The sequence below is a fragment of the Podarcis cretensis genome (assembly GCF_951804945.1).
Source record: "Podarcis cretensis genome assembly, chromosome: 5".
Classification (NCBI taxonomy): domain Eukaryota; kingdom Metazoa; phylum Chordata; class Lepidosauria; order Squamata; family Lacertidae; genus Podarcis; species Podarcis cretensis.
Genome location: NC_137174.1, coordinates 86383783 through 86406921, shown reverse-complemented (window position 1 = coordinate 86406921; position 23139 = coordinate 86383783). Strand labels below are relative to the sequence as shown.

Here is a 23139-nt window from a genome sequence, read left to right as displayed (position 1 = left end):
AAGGCGGTCCACTACAGACTTCTGTTTTAGCATTGGCATTGCCAGGCCAAGTTCAAGGTGTTACTGTTGATATATAAAGCCCTTAACAGCTTATGGCCAGTTTACCTGCAGGATCACCTTACTCCATGTAAAAGGTAAATAAGCAAAGGACCCCTGGACAGTTAATCTCAGTCAAAGGTGGCTATGGGGAGTGGTGCTCGTCTTGCTTCAGGCCGAGGGAGCCGGTGTTTGTCCACAGACAGCTATCAGGGTCATGTGGCCAGCATGACTAAACTGCTTCTGGCGCAACGGAACACTGTGACGGTGTCTAGAGAGCACGGAAACGCCGTTTACCTTCCCGCCGGAGCGGTACCTATTTATCTACTTGCACTTTGAGGTGCTTTCGAACTGCTAGGTTGGCAGGAGCTAGGACCAAGCAACGGGAGCTCACCCCGTCGCGGGGATTTGAACTGCTGACCTTCTGATCAGCAAGTCCTAGGCTCTGTGGTTTAAGCCCAGGCGCCACCCGCAGGTCCATATGGGAGTAGATGGTCCTTATAAGTAGTATCCTGATTTAAGACTTGAACAACCACTTAGAAGCAAATAAAGAAAAGACCAGTAGCCAAGGGAATTCACATGCTTACTCCTCAATCTGTCTTTCATATTCAGTTTTGAATTTGCATAACGAAGCAAGCAAGAGGATAACATCTGCACTGTTGATAGCAACTTCTGATTATTTCAGACTCCACAGTTGCTTTGATTTTTCAGACTATGAAATATTCTACCTAAAATTTAAATATGTTGGAATGTGAATGTATATCATATTTCACTAATGTTCAAGTGCTGACATCTACCTTATGGTAGAATCATGAAACAAAATTCTGCAATACTGTGCATCACTCTAGAACAGTGTTTCCCAACCTTGTGCCTCCAGCTGTTTTTGGACTACAATTCCCATCATCCCTTGCCACTGGTCTTGCTAGTCAGGGATGATGGGAGTTGTAGTTCAAAAACAGCTGGAGGCACAAGGTTGGGAAACACTGCTCTAGAATGACTCTATCCAGATACTACATTACAGTTTGTTCTCTATTTCTTTGTCACATTCTTTCGAGTGCAAGATTCTGTCCCACTGTAGTATCCCATCAAGAAGCAGAATATAGTGCAGGATATGAAAATTAAAAAATGGGGCTTTGCATATGTGATCTGGTTCTTGTTGAATTCTATAGGATAAAGCAAATGAGCTAAACTCTGGGACACAGTTGAGAGTGGACAGAAGCTGCTCCTCTTCTAAGACAGTAGGATCCATGTTGGGACATGGCATATAATTCAGCAATCTTGCTGAACTAATCTGGTAATGGTTAGTACCTAGATGGGAGACTGCCTGTGGACCTTCCTTGAGGTTCTCAAAAGAAAGGCAGGATAGACATAAAATTAACACTCCTCCCACCACTGCCCCAAGGTCTCTGCATTATCTCATTATCCTCTGCACAAACACAGTGCCCATCCCAATGATGGGCATTTTACTCATAAAATGAAACAGGCCAGCATCCTGTACATTATTATTTAAACATTATTAAGGTGTGCCTTCTTTTTCTTTGAGTAAGCAGGAACAGGGGACCTCTTATTTGTCAAGTGTCATTGTTGCACAAGTCCTACTTGTTTATTAACCCTCCCCATTTCTTTTCTGAAGTCAAATAAATCCAAAAGTAGTTAGTTTTGTATTGCCTTTCTAACATTTTATGGGATTGGCACTTACTAGAACTCCCACTTCTGCTAGATATGCACAGTATTTTCTTTGTGCAGATTTTTTTCCTGCAATAATGGGTTAGCAGCAAGAAAGAAAACAGAATAGTGTTTCAAAATATCCATGCTGCAAGCAAGCTTTTTGTAAAAGCTGAAGCTGCCATCAAGATAGACAGATAAAAGAAATGCTAAACATTCTGTGGCCTATATTCCTCTCTGTTACAGGCAGGAGAAACACTATAGATTTCAACTAATGACAAAAATCTGATTGTAATCTTACTTACATATATATGTCAACCTTAAAGTAACTCCATTGACATTTTCAACTTGCACACCAGAGTGAGTATTATCAGAATTTGGATTGGTATAGCTCAATAAAATCAAACACTGTCTAGAAGGAGGTAATAACTCACATTGAATAATATTAATGAGGTGAGTAGTTTTCTACAATTCCATAGGGCTTCTGGAATGTCTAACCAACTATTCAGCACAAGTAGCAGAAGTATAATCAAGCTCTTGATTCATTCACACCTACATTAGGTTCAGTTGACATGAACATATAATAATGTGAAACTCATCAGTATATGGGGGATCTTGTTTGTTACACAGATTCCTTAGGAATACGGTTCATCTATCCCTTATTCATGTTTGAAATTTCATTTCAAAAATATAGCCTTTTGGTGAAAAAGCTTAGAATTTGCAATTGATATGTGAGTTCAGTCAAGCATCAAAGGCTGCAATCTTATATACACTTAGCTGAGAGTAAGGCCCATTGGACTCAGCTAGACTTACTTCTCAGTAGATATACATAGGATTGTGCTATAAAAGTTAATTTGTTTAATGGTTTCTGATCAAAATGAAAAAACAAACCATAATGTTGATTCCATCCAAACGGCACAGTAAAGAAATATCTCAGGGACTGCCTCTCCCCATATGAACTGACCCGTGCCCTGTGATCATCATGTCAGGCACTTCTTTGTGTGCCTCCTCCATGAGAGGTCTGGAGGGTGGCAAAATGAGAAGGGGCCTTTTCTGCAGTGGCTCCCTGTTTGTGGAATGCTCTCCCCAGGAGGCTTGCCTGGTGCCTTCATTACATATCTTTAGACGCCAGGCTAAAATGTTGTTCAACATTCTATTTAAATGTGTTTTGGGGGTGTTATTGGATTGTTTTCATTTTTGTTCTTGTTTTTATTATGTATTTTGTGCTCTCATGAACGACTCTGATCTTCAGTTGGAGGGTGGTATACAAAATATTATTATTGTTATTATTGTTGTTGTTATGTGACATAGCTGTAAAAAAGGCAGATTCCATGCTAGGGATGATTAGGAAAAACTGAAAATAAAACTGCCAAGAGCATAATATTGCTGTACAAATCTATGGTGTGACCACACTATGTATACTGTATACAGTTCTGGTTAACATAGTGGTGGACCCTGGCGTCTCAAATGTCAGTGGTGCCCTGTGTGACACCCAAATTTGGTACCTCCACCTCTCTTGCTGTATTCTAAACAATAGTTGTGGCTTCCCCTGTAGCTCCCCAAGGCTCTGTACCTAGTACAAACCAGACACACTCCCTTAAATCCACCTCTGGGTTACTTTACCTCAAAAAGGATATTGTGGAATTGGAAAAGCTTCTGAAAAGGGCAACCATATTGATCAAAGGGCTGCAGCAACCCCAGTGAGGAAAGGTTACAACATTTGGGCCTTTTTAGTTTACAGAAAAGGAGAGCAATGATAGGACATTATGCATGGTGTGGAGGAAGTGGACCGAGAAAGGTTTTGCAACACTAGCGCTTGGGGACATCAAATGAAGCTGAATGTTGGAAGATTCAGGACAGACAAAAGAGAGTACTTCTTATAGTGTATAGTTAAACTCTGGAATTTGCCCCCACAAGAGGTAGTGAAGGTCACTGACTTGGTGGGCTTTAAAAGAGGATTGGACAAATTCATGGAGGACAGGTTATCAGGAGCTACTAACCCTGATGGCTATGTTCTACCTTCACCACTGGAGGCAGTATGCCTCTAAATAAAGGTGCTGGGGTCTGCAGGAGGGGGGCAATATTGTCATGCTTAGACCTTGCTTGTGTGCTCCCCAGAGGCATCTGGTTGGCCACTGTGAGAACAGGATGCTGAACTAGATGGGCAACAGGCCTGATCCAGCTGGGTTCTTCTTAGGTAGTTATGCTCTTATTCTAATAGTCACACTTTTAATTCACACTGGTGGAGGACAGCTGAAATTAAAACAATACTGCTATGCTTTTGTTTAAAAAAAAATCCATGATCTAATGAAACTTAAGCAATTTTAAGACCTTTTGATTTCAAGGATGCACTTTCAACCAATGAAATAATTGCTACTTAAAATTGCTTAGCTTTGGCTGAATTCTAAAGAACTGAGAGAAAAATGGAAACATGCCTCCTGCAAGGCCAGAAATGGAAAAACTGGAAATTTACAGATCAGTTATATATATGATTCTTCTCTCCCATTCATGAATAAAATGCTTTTAAAAACCAGGTTTGGGAATAATACTATTCCAGCCATTTATGCTGTTTCAAGACCCAAGGTTCAAATGTTTGTGATGATAACATTGATGCTCCATATGACAGGATTACTAAAAAATAATAATGCTCTTACTTATGTAGGAAAAGCACTTTAAATAATGTAGAATATGGGACATTTTCAGGCATTCAGACTTGTCCATGCAGTCTTAATAGCTTGGAACTTGCTTAAAAGAGAGGGGATTCTCAAAATGCTGAATTTTGCACTTCATTGCAATTTTTTTTATTAACTGAGTACATTTGTGGAATTACTAAATACACACACCTCTTGCCTTCTGTTGCACTGTATTTAGCTACTAACTTCAAGCCTATCTCTGTATTTGGATTATTAGCTACTTATGCTGAAGGTTAAGGAGCCCCGGCTGTTTTAAAATTCCCTAACTCTCTCTCACACACATTCTATTGCAATCTTGTTTTGCCTTTGGAATGGAAAAGGATACTAAAGCAGCTAAATGGTTAAGCATTTGTCCAAGTGGAAGGAAGTCAACCCCCCTGCTCATATTCCACACAGAAGCCTAGGTTACTGTTTAAACTGACCCCAGGCTCCACAGAGGTTAAAGCTCTGGCATTAGCCTTGGCACAGAGCTGCTCTATCATCTTCATCAGGAATATCCCAGCCGTAGTCATGTGCATTCTTTCCTACCAACATAACACATTTGTGCAGAATGTGCACACACTGGTGTCTACCCTGGTCTTTTAGTAGCAATTAACCTTTCCTACAGGGTTTCCTTTGAAGCTTGCTCGTGTTTTTATTGCAAAATAGCAATGAGGATTTTTTTTAATGAAGGGAAATGTCTAAACTTCCATGTTACCTAATCTATTCTATTCCCTAACTCAGACATTGCAATTATATTACCAAATTCCTAACAGGGACAATTTTATGATCTTAAAGAGGTCTGCCTGGAAATCAAAACTGCAACAATTGTGTTTGTGTATTTGCTTCCCAATTTTAGGTTTTCTGGGGCTTGTTTCATGTGGAGATAAATTATGTTGGCTGAGGAAATTAAGGATGCTTTCCTCCCAACATCTGTTTTCATAAAGATTGAAAGATCAAGAAGCAAAATAGTTTTAGCACCCATGAGAACTTGCCCCATTTGTGAATGTAACAGGATGGTTTCTGCGAACAAAGAAAGCCTCTCATTAACAGAAAGTGTGAAAGTACACTTTTCTCTGACCTGTGCAGCCTGGGTGATTTGGAACATGTTTAGAAATGCAGTTATAATCAAATTACCGGTAAACATTATGAATTATTGGTTGAGAAACATTCTTGCAGGTATTTTGCCAAAAGTCACTAGCAAATTGACAATTGTATTGTTTTCATAAAAAAAGGTTGCAATGGTATATACGTTCAGTTTGATAAGGGAGATGCTATTTTTTTCTGTAAATGTGCTACTAAGGAATGTTTGGGTTTTGATGGGAGATCTTTTGATCAGTTACTGTTATGTTTACTTGTAATGTTCATATTTATGCCAGATGCAGAGAGATCCAACCAGAAAACCTCCATTAAAATAAATTGTAAGAGAGAAATGTGACATCTGATTACTAAGCCTCTTTGCTTGCCTAACTCTGGTTTCCCCCATGTCTGAAAATCAGGGGTGGTAGCCTGTAATCAAAGGGGTCAGTTTATTCTGGAGAATCTGGGCCAGGGACCAGGAATGATTAACTTCATAATAAGTTGGCACCATGGTATTGCATTAATAAAGTGGAGAAAGTTGCTTTTTACTAGATACAGTGGTACCTTGGGTTACAGACACTTCAGGTTATAGACTCCGCTAACTCAGAAATAGTACCTTGGGTTAAGAACTTTGCTTCAGGATGAGAACAGAAATTGTGCGGTGGCGGTGCAGCGGCAGTGGGAGGCCCCATTAGCTAAAGTGGTACTTCAGGTTAAGAACAGTTTCAGGTTAAGAACGGACCTCCGGAACGAATTAAGTTCTTAACCCGAGGTACCACTGTACTACTCTTTGTCCATTTAGCCCTGTATTGTCTACTCTGGCTGGTAATAGCTTTCTCAAGCAGAATATTTTCCATTAGTTACACCTGATCCTTTTAACTGAAAAAGCCAGAGTTTATGAACAAGAGCCCTGCTGGATCAGGCAAAAGACTCATCTAGTCCAGCATCCTGTTCCAGAGTCGCTTCGCATGGGAAGAATGCAGGCAGGACCTAAAGGTTCCGCTCTCTTTTAAAATCATTAAAACAAATGACTCCCTGCAAGTAGGAAATTAGCATCACCTACTAAAGTCTCTGTCTGAGCATTTCTCCCTGGTGTGCAAGTTTTCTGTTTGCAAGGCATGGGGTATTATTTTTTTTTTTTGGGGGGGGGGAGGAAGTATTTTGGTTGTGGTGGTTTCAACCTATGGGAATATGTATATATATAGTGCACCCTGCACCCTTCTGAAGTGGTGCATCTCATTCTGCCACTTCAGATGCATCTCATTGTGCTATATGTGTACAGCAGACCTAACTCTGAACTTTAAAAAAACTGAACATGCCCTAGCTACAAAAAAGTGGGCAAATCACCATCTCTCAGACATGCAATGAGAAAATAAACTATTGTAAGCTGCCCTGATCTCTTATGGCAAGGTGGAAAATAAATATAAATAAATATCCCAATTCTGCTTCAGGGTCACCAAGTGAAATTAATTGGCAATAGGTTCAAGACAGACAAAGGGAAGCTTTATACCACACCATGACTAACATGAATTTACTGCCACAAGGTACTGTGGTGGCCGCTAGCTTATATAAGGGTGGGGGTGGGGGGGTGTGCGCACGCACGTGTTTTAAGGATTTGACAAGTCCATTAAAGAGTGATCTAGTCTGCCAACCATGATAACTAAATTGAACGTCCATATTAGTCAACATAGCTCCAAATAACCATATGCCAGGGTGACTGACAGCCAAGAGTTGCTAGCAGAAAGAGAATGCTAGATGAGACAGACCTTTGCTCCTGTCCAGCAGATTAGTTCTTAGAGGTGGTCATGACAGCAGTGTGGAGGCTTCCAGAAACATGGTTTATGCTACTGTTGCTTCACAGAGTGGTTGGATCTCATAGAGTGCCATATCACACATTTGTTGACGCTGCAAGTGGTGGTATGAGCACTCTTCCCAGGCTTGGGTGATCCATATAGCAAGCCATACTATATGCTATGACTGTCACATGGGAAAGCCATCACACAAAGTTTTGTTTCAGATAGCTTCCATGCTATTGACATAACATGCCGTTCAATCTTAACACAAATAGTTTATATTAAATTATTTCTAATAAGTTCCATAGCTATTTTCTGCTATTAAATTATCTGAAATTAGTTTTGGGTGCTGCTAATGGTCACTTTCTGTATTTCATTTTGAAATTCCTGACAGGGCTAGAGTACTCTTATGTGGTTTGCTATATATGCTCTTTTCTAGAGAAATCGTATCAAGCCCTTGTCATTCATGCCTTAGTTCATTTCTAGGTTGGATACTGTAATTCCTGCTACATTGTCATCAGGGGCAGCCCAATCTAGAAACTACTGTTGGTTGAGAATACTGTAGCCAGATTTGTATCTGCTTTTGGCAGATTGGCTTCCGGTTTGGTTCAAAGGCTCAATTCCAGTTGCTGGCTTTGACCCTCAAAGGCTCCAGACTATGGTGTTTTTGGAACTATCTGCACCCATATGACCCTGCTAGACACTTGTGCTCTGTTTCTGAATTCCTCCTTGTTGTCCCTTTGCCAACTGAAGTATGACTGGTAAGGACAAGAGAAAAGGGCCTTTTCAGTTGTGATGCCTAAACTATGGAATAAGAAAGGTCTGGCTGCCCACTTCTTTGATTGATTTTAAATAGGCTCTTAAGACTGTTTAAGCACATCCACTCATCTTGCCCTTCATGTTTGGAATCCTTTTCAGATAATGAGTGTGTATATGAAAGCTTCCCTGAGATTCCTTTGGAAGAAACATCTGAAAATGATGGAGAACCAAGCACTTTGTCACTCAGTATTCATGAACAATCATCTCCAGCAACATCAAGTGAAGCCTTCACACCAAAGGAGGGATCTCCTTACAAAGCACCAATATACATTCCTGATGACATACCAATTCCATCAGAGTTTGAGCTTCGAGAATCAAATATTCCTGGAGCCGGATTAGGGATATGGGCCAAAAGGAAGATTGAAGTAGGTGAAAGATTTGGACCATATGTAGGAGAACATAGCCCAAGTCTGAAAGATCCCGGCAATGGATGGGAGGTAGGAAAATGTATATGTTATTGTGTTATATTCAGTGATAATCTGTTTCCTTTAATAAAGGCAGGATTCCTAATGGATAAGTGCAGATATTTTTGAAATAACATTTTTGGTGTATCTAAGGACTGATAATATTGGGTCTTATAATTCTGGGTTGTTATAGAACAGAACACATTTAGGTATAGATGAGACTGTGAATTGCTCACATTTCTTCCTACATCAATCCACCCTGGCTTTGCAATTTCAAATGCCTTCATTAAGATGAATGGTGAGAAGTAGGAAAAGGCAACTTGCTTTGATGGTTTGTGGACCCCCCCCCCTTTGTTGGCTTTTGGTGATGTTTTGAATATGCCACATAATATGAAAACATATCCTTCCATTAAAATGGTGTCATTTTTAAGAAAATTACCAGAATGCAGATTTTGCTCTTTGTACCCTGAGAGCAATCTTGTAGAACTATGATGTTTGCAATGCTGTTTATAGTATATTTTGTGGTATTATAGGCCATCCATTAAAATAGTACATGAGCATGTCATCCTGGAAATTTAGGTCGTGGTAATTCTTCCTTATCCTTCTTTCTGAGTCCTGTGGCTTGTCAAGCCCTAACAGAATGCCCTTTGGTTTCTTCTAATTCTCATAGCTTCTCATATATCATGACCACCTTGCCCTATTCCCTCCATTGCTTGTGGACCAGGTTCATTTACCAACATATTATGTCTGGCCTTAGACAACAGTGAGCCAGGCCTTCTCTCTTCCTTGCCTGACAGCATCAGGCCATTTATTATCCCCCCTCCCTCTAAATCAGAGAAATATGTGCCTCCTAGAGGATCTTGAGATAGAGAAGTCCTTTAGATTTCCACATTCAAATTTTACCACCTGTAATTGAGAGTTCCCATTGTTACTGGGGCAAGTCCAGTCAAAGATTTTTAGCCACCTGAGGCAGAGCAACAAATTGCACCCTCTACGAATTTAAGCTGCACAGTACTCAAACACTGCCTGGTTTAGTTTAACACCTAACCTGAGACAGAAAACCTCACAAGCTCATTGACAGTAGAAATAAAGCAATAAGCAACCATTTTCTGCCTTTGTCATTCCCACCAAAATCAGCTGCCTTAGTCAGCTGCTTCACTTAGCTGTGGGTGTGGAAGGAGCATGGTATACTGAGTGACCAGCTGACCAGGCAGCTTTACCTTGCCGTAGCTTGGAAAGTCACTCATTATGGCTTGTGAGAGGAGTATCTTTCAGCCTGACCAAGTGAGAAGAAGATGTTATCCTTACTTGAAATAAAAAAACAAAAAAACTGTCCAGTAGCACTTTAGAGACCAACTAAGTTTGTTCTGGGTATAAGCTTTTGTGTGCATGCACACTTCTTCAGATACAAAAGCTTATACCCAGAAACACGAAAGCTTATACCCAGAACAAACTTAGTTGGTCTCTAAGGTGCTACTGGACAATTATTTATTTATTTATTATTTATTTTGACTGCATCAGACCAACATGGCTACCTACCTGAATCTATTATCTTCACTTGTCCATGTATGTATAAGGCAGGTCTTCCATGGACAGGATCATTATATTTTGGCTTTTCTGTTCCTGGGATTTTTGACTTCTTCACAGCAACCCACCATTTACTTATTCTGTCTGGTTCATACTGCAGATTTATTTCATTTTGCTGCGTTCTGCACCTGATGCTGGAGCATCAGGCAGGATCCTTAGTTAAGAGGACAGCAGTGTGGGCTCCCTGCTACCTCAGCAAAGGCATGGATTAGTTTACCTCAAGGTTTACCACCATTGCTACTTCCCAGGATGTTTGGGTGGCACTCACAGGACTGGTTCAAATTGTCACAGCAGTTGCCTTTCAACTTCCAACATTTCCCCAGCAGGTGACCCACTCACTCAAATAGCATGTGAATTGTCAGAAACATGAGCCATGCCTGCCTGCCTGCCATGCCTTGCCTTGCTACTGCGAACCTGAACCCAGTAAAGTTGCGGCCTGTCTTTTATCCAGTCTTGAGTCCTGTGTGGGTCTTTCCCCACACAGAGTTTCATTACTGTCTGTGGCTGCAAAGCATGCAAGCGTTATATTCATCCAGTGGGAATGCCCAGGCACTGTTCAACTTCTCTGGCTCCCATTTCTTTTTAAAAAATATGTCATATTAAAAATAAATCTAGCCTTACTCTTTTCTCACCTCTCTTGTATATGCAGAAAAGCCACAAGGTGGCTCTTTATCACTTTATGCTTTGATGCTGCTTATTATGTGGGAGTATGGTCATGCCTTCTCAAATATATCACCTCGTAGTTCATGAGGGCTTTTCATAGAATCTTGCTGATTTCCTGGAAACAAGGTACAAGGTAGATGAGATAAAATGTGTCTATCTGTGCAAATAAAATGGCATGTTGAAACTGAGACCTCTAGTCAACATTGCTCTGATGCGATCGTAACAAAAATATTGTAAGACTCATTTATATAGCCTCTTTAAGAGCACATAATAAACATAGCCATACCCTCCATCTTGTTGCAAAAGGCGGAAGGAAATCATAGTTTGCATTGTTATCTCTACTAAGGAAGGAATCCAGTATTGCATTATTACAGTTGTTCCATCAGTACAAAAATGTATGCTTGTCAGACAGAACAGTGTCCCTTCCCCTCACGCACTGAACTGGGGATGGGTATGCAGGTGGGGTATGCAGGGGGAGGAGATGGAAGAAGCCCTGATGCGCTAGTGGAACTCATTGCGCTGCTGCAATTATTTAGTTGAATCTGGCCCTAACAATTTATGTTTGGGTGTACTCAATATTTTATATCTACAAATTTCAACTAAGCACCCAGTATTAAAATGTAGCAACCCCCCTCAACACACAAAAGACAGCCATTCTTTTAAAAGCAAACTTTTAATAAAATATATGAGTAATATTTGTAAACATATGGGCCTTATTTTGCTGATAGTTAATAACAAGTATCTAGCTTGGAGCATTTATAACTTGAAGTAGTTGCTGTTCAAAACTGGCCTCTTTTTCTTTATTTCTTTTTAAAATGACTCTCTCCTAATAGGTCAGATGGAAGGATTGAAAACTATAATTAAAAATTGTGATCGAATGTGCAGAAATATTTACTACAACCTAGCATCCTTCTAACACCATAGAATGTTGCGATACCCAAACAAAGATTGTGCCCATATGAAGTCTGCAATATCATGGCAATTGTGCTTGTTCAAATGCTTCACGTATTCAGTGTGTTGTGGGACAAAAAATAAAAATGTTGTGACATAGTTCTGCTTGGGTCATAATTGGAGTGCTGTAGAGCAGCTTAAATGAAAAGCTATAAATTTGAATTTGATCTCAGTTTGTGGGTCCAAAGCTGAGCATCGTCTAATCAGGTATTGCTTGGCTAAAGTACAAATCGAACAAGAGGTCACTGGGCAAGGGCAAAGGTCAAGCTTTTTTGCAGTTTGTCACTGCAGTTTTAGTATTTGCCAGCAGGCCAATCATGTGTTGAGGCCAAGTATTTGTAGCTCACTGCAAAAAAGAGAATGGCCTACTTCTTAATCAACAAAGAAAACAGATTTTAAACAGCTGTCAGCAATTTAAAAAACAACCTACATTAAAAAAAACACAAAACATAAAAGTTGCGATTTCACCATACTTTGTTCCTTGGGAAAGATGTGAGGAATAACTACTTGGAAAATGCTATGAAAGGAAACTTCAAATCCTTCCCTAGGACTTGGATAATTTGCATGTGTGTGCAGATGCATTCATTCCCTCTCCTCTCTACTGCAGCTTGTTGAACATTTTGGTTCCTCCTGTTCTGTGGTTTGAAAGATTTAATCATCATGTTCATGGAGACATAGTTTATCCCTAGTGGTTTTCGGATTCATTGTATATTAATGCTTGAGCTGGGTATTAGGAAAGTGGAAACAGAAGGCATCAGATCCAAAATATAAAACAGAAAACGCCTCACATTTTTATTACAAGTGTGAACAACTTGGGACATGATTATTTGCATGTTTTAATTAATTAATTGAAACAAACTAAAAGTAATGCTGCAACGTGCTGCCCCAAGGGCTGGGGCTAGATAACATCATTTAACCAAAGACATAAATGAAATTCAAATTCAGTTAACCAAAATACAAGCAATGCTCAGGCTTTTACATCTGCAGTCTACTGTGGTAACAGTATGATTTTATATGTTGTCCAAGATGGCGGCAGAAAACTCCCCGGATGCTGCATAGTTCAATGGAGAAGGCACACAATGATGTTTGCTCTGGGGGTGAGGTTTGACACATTCTGCCTGCATATAGGTGATGAGAAATTCTTAGTGGCTTTCCTTAATGGGGAAATGATCCCAGTCCTTTTAGTCTTGAAGGCCCTCTGCCTTGTAGATCACACCAATAAACTGCTCCTCATACACAAACCATAGGGTTGGTACCAATGTGAATGAAATATCAGCTTATCCAAATATTTCAGGTATGCTTTGGGACACATATTAAAATAAATATTTGATGCAAACATTTCAGACAATATGTCTACCACCAAGGTCAACGAAAGCTGTAAAAATCTGGAAGTCCTTCATATTTTTATGTGAATGCCTGAAATGAAGTAAGGACATAAGATGAGCCTGCTGGATCAAGTTAATGGCCCATCTAGTTCAGCATTTTGTTCTCACAGTAGCCAGCCAGATGCCTATGCAAAGCCTTCAAGCAGGACTGAGTGCAAAGGCATAAATGCAAATCCATAGAAGAGCCGTCATACAATTCTAAAATCTGCTTCCTAAAAATCAGCAGGAAGGAAGGGAAGTGCATATACCTAGGGAGAGAGTTCCTCAATGTTTAGCATCACTGCTGAGAAGGCCCTGCTTTTTATAACAACCCATCATCCTTCAGACAGAGTAGGATATTTAAGGAAGATCTTAATGTGCTGATTGACTCATGTGGGAGAAGGCTGTCTTGAGATGTGATTGACACTGATCCATGGGTCCATCCAGTGCTGCTGCTGTCATGTATATATTCTGGAAATCAAGTGGGGCATTCCAATGTCATAGCCACTTCCCATATTGACATGGGGAGCAGCCACTCTAAAAACTGCTTCTTTCTTTCCAAAATAAACAACTGTAAATCTGAATGGCAAGCACTGTTCGGTGTAGTATTTAAGACACAACTGTAAAAACATTTTACAGGGATCAGACTTTGGCCAAATCTTGGAATCAATGCCTAACTAATTTTGAAGCAAAGTTATATGCATTTTAACTGTTGGGTCCATTGGGATTTTTTGCTGAACAGGAATACAGGTAATATAGGGAAATGGGTGGCGCTGTGGTCTAAAACGCTGAGTCTCTTGGGTTTGCTGATCAGAAGGTTGGCACTTTGAAACTGCGCGATGAGGTGAGCTCCTGTCATTTCCCCCAGTTCCTGCCAACCTAGCAGTTTGAAAGCATACCAGTGCAAGTAGATAAATAGGTATCACCGTGGCGGAAAGGTAAACGGTGTTTCCGTGTACTCTGGCACTTGTCACGGTCCTCCGTGCGCCAGTAGCGGTTTAGTCTTGCTGGCCACATGACCAGAAAGCTGTCTGTGGACAAATGCCAGCTCCCTCGGCCTGAAGCGAAATGAGCACTGCACCCCATAGTCGTCTTTGACTGGACATAACCATCCAGGGGTCCTTTATCTTTTACCTTTACCTTATAGGGAATATTATGAAACAACCTCAGCAAGGGGAAAACTACACATTACATGGAAGGCATGCTTTATCAAGCATGCTTACAACTGGCCTTCCTTCCTTCTCTCTCTTTCTCTCTCTCTCTTGCCTTCTCATTCTCTCTCTCTGTAAAAAAATAGCTGAATGAGACTCCAGTCTGACCACAGCAGGAGGATGATTTCACCCTTTAACCCTTTACCTCTGTAACACTTTCCTGCCAAGAATCTCCCCTGAAGCTATTTGCCCCCAAAGGTAGTATTTCAGGGCAAAATAGCAGTGGGTGGGCAGGGAAATGAGATAATATTCAGCAGGGAAATAGCAAGCAAAGGGAAAGTTAAACCCCTTTTGCTGTTTTGGTGGCTGCTTTTGCTTTTAAAAAGTGTAGTTTTTAAAAGCAGACTTTTAAATGCACATGTTTAAAGTAACACGTAGCTTGGCCCTGAAAGAAAATAATATTCTAATACTAAATGAAAAGATTGACTGACTGCTCCTGATATTACCTTTAAAGAAAGATATACTGTTCAGCTCCTTAGGAAGATACAAAACCTAAAAATGAAGAAAAAGACAAAATAATCATAGGAACTATTTTTTTAAAAAAATTGACACACACTCATAATTCTTCCCATTAAATAAATGTTGATAAAAAATTTTTATTATGAAATGACACATTATGCAAGCTGGGATTCAAAGATGAGTTCCTTACGTTAAGTATAGTAGATGCCATTAAGGAAAACAGTCAATATGTCACTAAGCCACAGCCTGTAAAATTAAATTGATTTGGTAAATGTAAGTAAGATAGATCTGTTTGCTTTCATCATCAATTTCGAGGGGGTGAACAGGTGATGTCACCAACCTGGGAGCGATAAAGATGCAGGACCATCTGGAAAGCTTGGTGATGGATGGGCAACTGCTTTTGGATGGTGACAGTGCTGTGGCACTTTGTCACTTGGGATGCAGTACTTAATAACTTTTCAATACCATCATAATAAATTTCACTGCCTTATTAATATAGAAATGGTGAGTTATTACTGTGATGGCCATTGTAAATAACAGGAGATGCAGCTGTCAAAAGCTGATTGTTTGGGCATGTTTCCTTAAGCAACGTAGTTGACTTGGGATATTCGGTGCATGTCTGTACTAAGCAGAGTTTATTACTCTTGTCAAAAGAGAAAAAAAGCAAGGCATTCAAATATTATATCAAGTCCTTTATAAAATAAAGTTTAATACATTAGCTGACTTTTCTTTGGGTAAGTTGCATAAAACAGGAGGCTAAGTCATCTTTAATAATGATATTTAATGTAAAATAATATCTATACTCCATAAGAATGTCCTTTCCTGAAACAGATATTTGTTCACTCATCAAAACACTAAGAACAAAAAAACCCTCTTTTCATTAACAGGTTACCTTTGATAAAGACCTGCTATTCTTTAGCAGTATCAAGCAGGAGGGAGGGGAACCCGAACAGATGTAGCTAATAGCATGCAATGACAAAGAAATATGGGCAAAATTATAACCATGTGTCATGAAATAGTAGGCAGGAAAGATCATCTGGGTGTGTTTGATGAAAGCCCTGGACTGCTCTGTGACACGGACATCAGCCTGACGCCTCGAAAGAAACAAAATGTGTAGATAGATGGAAGGAGAAGATGAATGACCTAGATCAATCATTTAGCACTATTCAGCTTGTTATACCATTGTTCCATAGGAAGATAATTAAATTAGTGATGTCTTTCTTATTTGTTGAAAGGGTGGCACAAACTTGTAAAGAATATCAAAAGCACCTCAAACATATTATTCTTTTTTTAAAAAAAAATAAAATAAAGTAGGATACTGACTTTGCTTTTCAGACTTGGGCTTTGTGAGCCTTTAATTAAATGTCTTTTCTTAGCATTTCTGTAACTGCTGAAAAGAGAGCCAGCAGTCTATTAACAGGCAATAAAGTTCAGGAAGCCTACAACTAGTTTCTTGGGTCAGAGGTGAAAACTGCATGCAAAATGAAACAAAGGTGTGTTTTGATGGCTCAACAAGCAGTGAAGAGACAGAGCGCAAGTACGCACTGGGAGAGTGTGACATTCTTAAAGAGAAGCAAGAGGGGAGCTGCCTTATTCAGCTATAGTACACAGAGAAACTAACCAACAGTGGCACTGGTCATTATTGTGCCAGTCATAGATTGGCTTTTGCATTGGTATTTTGGCAAAATGCTTTTCCTCTCCTTACCCCCCTCCTCCTTTTGTACCACAGCTTGGAGGTCTCGGAACCCCCTAGTCTACCATCCAGCCTATATGTAGGGCTTGCCTAGCAGGACCTCCACCCTATTCACATAGCTGTACCAGACAACTATTCCCTGTTGTGGTACCCAGCAAGTCTCCCTTCTTATATTGTTCTCCTTTCCTGTCACATTAGCCTGATGATGAGCTCTTGCCTTTATCAAACCTATGGTTGCAGTATCACTATAGATTTCCATCTATTCACCCTTGCAGAGCCTCAATGCCTTCTCTGCATAATGGGGGAGATGGTGGGATGTTTTGCCTCAGGTGCCAAAATGTATTGGGCTTTCCCTGCTGAATAATGTCACAGATTCTGGACTTCTACCTCCTTCTGTAGCAATCCATGAGATCTCTTCTGAAGAGAGAGCACCATGGAACAGAGCAAAAGAACTGCAATCTAGGAAAGTCCTAAGGATCCCATGACAGGGTTTCACTTTTAGATTGAGGATCATTTACGTTGGATTTTACAGGAGAGTGTAAAGAAGCTAAGTTGTTAACCTTGTGCCCTGTGCAGTTGGCAACTGAAGCAAAGCCATGAAGCATGCTTCTTTAGTATCACTCTACAGGTGGGTGCAAAACACAAAGCTTCTACAAGTACATAGAGGAACTCATTAATAGGATACACTTATGTTTAGCCATTCAATTTGGCCTTGGAGAGACCAAAGTAAATTTCCCAGTGAACACTGCATCCACTGATTACCTAATTAACAGTTGTTTCCATCCATTTAAGGATAGGATCCCCCACCTCTTTATCATTTGAAACTCTTATCAGCTGCCTGCTGTTTTGCTTCCTAACATTGTCCTCATTACCAGCTGGAGCAAAACTTGTATTGTCATACATCCAGTTATTTAGCATATCACTATGGTCTGACTATGTACTCCCTCCTTCAGCATCTGTCTGACCCTGGCTATTCCTTTTGTTTCAGGTAGTCTGTAGTTTAGGTTACAGTATTAAATGTTTTTCCTCAAAAGGCCATGTTGTTCAGTTTTTTAGTCTTATTGGGCTGTTCAAAGCTGGTTCAGTCAGCCAAGGCTTCCCAGAAGTTCAAGCCTTACGTGACCTCTCATTAGATGAGCTGCTTCAACATCTAGCTGCTTTACTTGCCTCTTCTATCCCCTTTTCCTGTCTCCTTTCGTTGTTTGCCATTTTATGTAGATTAGTTGGGAACCTTAAAGGGACACAAGCTTTGAGTTCTCCTTTGGGAATATCTTTGGAGGGTTCCATGAAACCCAGATTGTTACTAAAAATTATCTAGTTTTAAATCAGAATATTATTGGTAAAGCACAGTCTGCAATGTAGAAAGCTAAACTGTCATTTACACCCAGAAACTTGTGCTTAGCACTGACATAAGAAGAGCCCATTTAGTCTAGCATACCGTTCCCACAGCAGCCTGCCAAAAAACTGTAAACATGTTGTTGTTGTTGTTTAGTCGTTTAGTCATGTCCGACTCTTCGTGACCCCATGGACCAGAGCACGCTAGGCACTTCTGTCTTCCATTGCCTCCTGCAGTTTGGTCAAACTCATGCTGGTAGCTTCGAGGACACTATCCAACCATCTCGTCCTCTGTCGTCCCCTTCTCCTTGTGCCCTCCATCTTTCCCAACATCAGGGTCTTTTCCAGGGAGTCGTCTCTTCTCATGAGGTGGCCAAAGTATTGGAGCCTCAGCTTCAGCATCTGTCCTTCCAGTGAGCACTCAGGGCTGATTTCCTTAAGAATGGATAGGTTTGATCTTCTTGCAGTCCATGGGACTCTCAAGAGTCTCCTCCAGCACCATAATTCAAAAGCATCAATTCTTCAGCGATCAGCCTTCTTTATGGTCCAGCTCTCACTTCCATACATCGCTACTGGGAAAACCATAGCTTTTACTATACGGACCTTTGTTGGCAAGGTGATGTCTCTACTTTTTAAGATGCTGTCTAGGTTTGTCATTGCTTTCCTCCCAAGAAGCAGGCGTCTCTTAATTTCATGGCTGCTGTCACCATCTGCAGTGATCATGGAGCCCAAGAAGTGATCATGGAGCCCCATCAAGGTTGTGTCATCTGCATATCTGAGGTTGTTGATATTTCTTCCAGCAATCTTAATTCCGGCTAGGGATTCATCCAGCCCAGCCTTTCGCATGATGAATTCTGCATATAAGTTAAATAAGCAGGGAGACAAAATACAGCCTTGTCGTACTCCTTTCCCAATTTTGAACCAATCAGTTGTTCCATATCCAGTTCTAACTGTAGCTTCTTGTCCCATATATAGATTTCTCAGGAGACAGATGAGGTGATCAGGCACTCCCATTTCTTTAAGAACTTGCCATAGTTTGCTGTGGTCGACACAGTCAAAGGCTTTTGCATAGTCAATGAAGCAGAAGTAGATGTCTTTCTGGAACTCTCTAGCTTTCTCCATAATCCAGCGCATGTTTGCAATTTGGTCTCTGGTTCCTCTGCCTCTTCTAAATCCAGCTTGCACTTCTGGGAGTTCTTGGTCCACATACTGTTTGAGCCTTCCTTGTAGAATTTTAAGCATAACCTTGCTAGCGTGTGAAATGAGTGCAATTGTGCGGTAGTTGGAGCATTCTTTAGCACTGCCGTTCTTTGGGATTGGGATGTAGACTGATCTTCTCCAATCCTCTGGCCACTGCTGAGTTTTCCAAACTTGCTGGCATATTGAGTGTAGCACCTTAACAGCATCATCTTTTAAATTTTTAAATAGTTCAGCTGGAATACCATCACTTCCACTGGCCTTGTTATTTGCAGTGCTTTCTAAGGCCCATTTGACTTTACTCTCCAGGATGTCTGGCTCAAGGTCAGCAACCACACTACCTGGGGTGTACGAGCCATCCATATCTTTCTGGTATAATTCCTCTGTGTATTCTTGCCACCTCTTCTTGATGTCTTCTGCTTCTGTTAGGTCCTTACCACTTTTGTCCTTTATTATGGTAATCTTTGAACAAAATGTTCCTTTCATATCTCCAATTTTCTTGAACAGATCTCTGGTTCTTCCCATTCTGTTGTTTTCTTCTATTTTTTTGCATTGCTCGTTTAAGAAGGCCTTCTTGTCTCTCCTTGCTATTTTTTGGAAGTCTGCATTCAGTTTCCTGTATCTTTCTCTATCTCCCTCGCATTTTGCTTGCCTTCTCTCCCCCGCTATTTGTAAGGCCTCATTGGACAGCCACTTTGCTTTCTTGCATTTCCTTTTCATTGGGATGGTTTTCGTTGCTGCCTCCTGTATAATGTTACGAGCCTCCATCCATAGTTCTTCAGGCACTCTGTCCAGCAAATCTAAATCCTTAAACCTGTTCCTCACTTCCACTGTGTATTCATAAGGGATTTGATTTAGATTGTATCTTACTGTAAACATGACATAGGTGCTAAAGCACTTGCCTTACTTGTGTTCCCTAGCAGCTGTTATTCAGAAGAATATTGCTTCTGACACACTGGAGGTAATAGTATATAGCTAGTCATCACTGATATTCTCCATGAATTGGTCCTAAGTCCTTTTAAAGCTATCACAGTTGGCTTTCAAGAAACTCCTAGTGGGGAACTCAGGAAACTTGTTCCTTCTCTCTTTTGCACAACTAATTATTGGCATCTTAACCAACACCTTTCTCATCCTCTCCGTTTCCTAAATCTCATTGTCTTTTCTGCTCTCACAGACTTTGTGGCTCTAAGGGCAAAGTTCTATCTCACCATTCAGTCTGAATCAGAAGAGGCTGCTGGATGGATACCTGTAGGCAGTGTTGGGTTGAATAAGAGCAAGCAAACTCTTACTTAATTCTGGTAAGGTAGAGGCATTGTGCATAGGCAGTTTTTCTTTTAGGGAATTGGGGAGGTGGCCTATTCTGTATAGGGTAGCGCACACCTTGATGGAACAGGTATGTCGTTTCAAGGGTACACCTTGAACTGATTAGGTATAGGTTACCTTGGTAGGAAGGAGTGCCTCTAGCTAGTACAGTAGTTCTGGCCATTTCTGGGCAAGGTAGGCTGGCACCCACAATCTATGATCTGGTGATCTCAAGTTTGGATTATTGAAATGCACTCTTTTGTGAGGTTTCCTTAAGGCTGCCTGGAAGCTGCAGCTAGCACAGAATGCAGCTGCCTGGTTATTTACAGGGGCAACCAGACTAGAGCATGTAACACTGATACTAAAAGCACTGCACAGGTGAATGTATTGGGCCCAAATCAAGATGCTGCATGGTCTGGAAAGCACTAAACCACTTAGGAACCAAATATCTGCAGGAGTGCCTTTTCCAACACCTGCAAACTCAGTTCTTTAGATAATTGTTGTGTGTGTGTTCTGCTCATAGCCCCATCCCACCCAAGGATTCAGGATACAGGGGCACACAACAGATCCTTGCCTATGACAGTACTCTGACCCTGGAATGCTCTTCCCTTGGAGATATGTTTGTCCTCTTTGTTTCACATATTTATATGTCACTTGAAGATGCTTTTGTTTACCTAGGCTTTTATAAACTGGGGTTAGATTGTTTGCTTTAATGCCTAACAGCGGCAAAGGGTTTTGATGTCTTTTAATTGTCCAGAATTTGTTGTTGGTTACCAGTTAATCTATAACCAGTTGGTTAGGAAATGTATTTTGTGCTTTTAGATTTTATTGGACTCTTTTGGGATGAAGCATGATAGAGAAACCTGGCTCTGAAATTGAATACGTTATTTGTTTGGCTAGGTTCAAGTGTCATTCTTTCTCTTGGAGAGAAAGCTTTCTAAATGTTTCACTTTTATAGGGGCATGTCAGTGCTATCCCTAGGCTGATGGCCACTTTATTAGGTAGTCAAATAACTAATGAGATTTTTCCATAATCTCCCCACCTTGCCTCAGTTTGGGCTGGAAGACTTAAGTGGGTAACTGTGGTGGTGAAGTGAAGTGGTCAGCCTGCTAGTGTGACATTTATTTACAGTGGTGCCTCGCAAGACGAAAAGAATCCGTTCCGCAATTCTCTTCGTCTAGCGGTTTCTTCGTCTTGCGAAGCAAGCCCATTGACGGCTTAGCGGATTAGCGCTATTAGCGGTTTAGCGGCTTTTAGCGGCTTATCGGATAAGCGGCTTAGCGGCTTAGAAAAAGGGGGGGAAAGTCGGAAAAACTCACAAGACATTTCGTCTTGCGAAGCAAGCCCATAGGGAAATTCGTTTTGCGAAGCGCCTCCAAAACGGAAAACCCTTTCGTCTAGCAGGTTTTTCGTCTTGCGAGGCATTCGACTTGCGGGGCACCACTGTACTTGCTTTGATTTTTCCCCAACAGGTTGTCCTTTCTATTATTATTATTATTATTATTATTATTATTATTATTATTATTATTAAAATTTTGATGCCACTCTTCATCTAAAGATCACAGGGCGGTTTACAATATAAGGGCACAAAAATACATACGATAATGAAACAATACCCCCTCCACAGTTTAAAAGGCCATAGATTGTTTAATTACGGTAGCTAAAGGCCTGGAAGAAAAGGAATGTTTTTGCCTGGTGCCTAAAGAAATGTAACAAAGGCATCAGTTGAGCCTCCGTGATGAGAGCATTCCGCTAGTGGAAAGCCACCACAGAAAAGGCCATTCCTTGTGTTGCCTGCTGAAGATAAATAAACATGCATAGGATTGACCATTTCAGTGAAGTTAAGTATGAGAAAATGATGGTTACCCAGCTGCCAAAACAACAACTCTAGTGAAATAACAGCATGAATGGATTGAAATCTTATTTACAGTAGGTACTTAAGCAACAATGCAATTGGACTCCTCAGTGAAATGAATGGGAGTTGTACATGGTCATTCTGTGTTGTTTTGTCTTCTGTTACCTGCTGCTTCAAGGCTCTGTGCTTTTAATCATAATATTGGGTTCCAGTGCCATTTTTTTGGTGAGTCTTCATTTCCTATAAATCTTTAGGTCCAAATATTGTGCATCCATTCTCTCCCTTTATTTCCAGCTCTAAGTGCCACAGGTGCTTTGCGTTGCTGCTTTCTTATGGGTATCACTCCAGACATACCAAACTGGGAAAATATGAAACACAGCTGCTCAGGGAAAGTCCCCAAATTTAGGCACCTTTCTAGCTGAACCACCAGTTTCCTGATGGCCTGAACTAGACCTACGAAACATTATTTTGCTGTCCAAGGAACAATTTCTGGTTCTTACATAGATGAGACTTTTACCATAGGTTTCAAAGGGTTTGTGGCAAGACAATAATACGTATGCTGTGTCATCAGACAATTCATCTATATTCTGATAGGTATTTTTGTATTTTTGCATGTCAGGGATGTGTCGTAACAGCATTTCTTCCCCTGAAATGTTGCTTCTGCCTATTCTTTTGTGGCAAAAAGAAAAGTTGTGGGGGGAAAAACCATGTTTGTCTTAGTGTTGAGAATTATAACTAATTTGATGCAACAGGTTTAACTTACCATTTCTGTGGTGAAAAGAAAAGCTTAGCATGATCCAGATTTTCCTGGGTTTCTTCCCATTATTGTGCAGAGCAGAGGTATTCACGTTTCTTTGTCTAACAGTTTTATAATGTCTTAAGAGATTAACAGTGAGCATGAATGAAGGCCTGAGGATTAGACCAAAAAAGCAAGCGAAAAAGCTGCCAACTAGTACCTTGCTTCCCGACTTCAAGTTTTTCAGCATTGCCATATGCGTATAGAAACTAAGAGAAGATAATAAGGACCAGAGTCCCAAAAGTGTTTAGTGATTC

General features: G+C 40.6%; 1 protein-coding gene across 12 annotated transcripts in view; it reads left to right on the top strand.

Moving 5' to 3' along the window:
• The window catches only part of MECOM (MDS1 and EVI1 complex locus), a 488986-nt gene that overhangs the window by 203486 nt on the left and 262361 nt on the right, over nt 1–23139 (top strand). For all 12 annotated transcript variants that reach the window (XM_079977618.1, XM_079977622.1, XM_079977619.1 and 9 more), the window contains exon 2: nt 8165–8502. In XM_079977618.1, coding sequence (XP_079833744.1) covers nt 8165–8502 — 338 coding nt within the window. The remainder of the gene's footprint in view (nt 1–8164; nt 8503–23139) is intronic.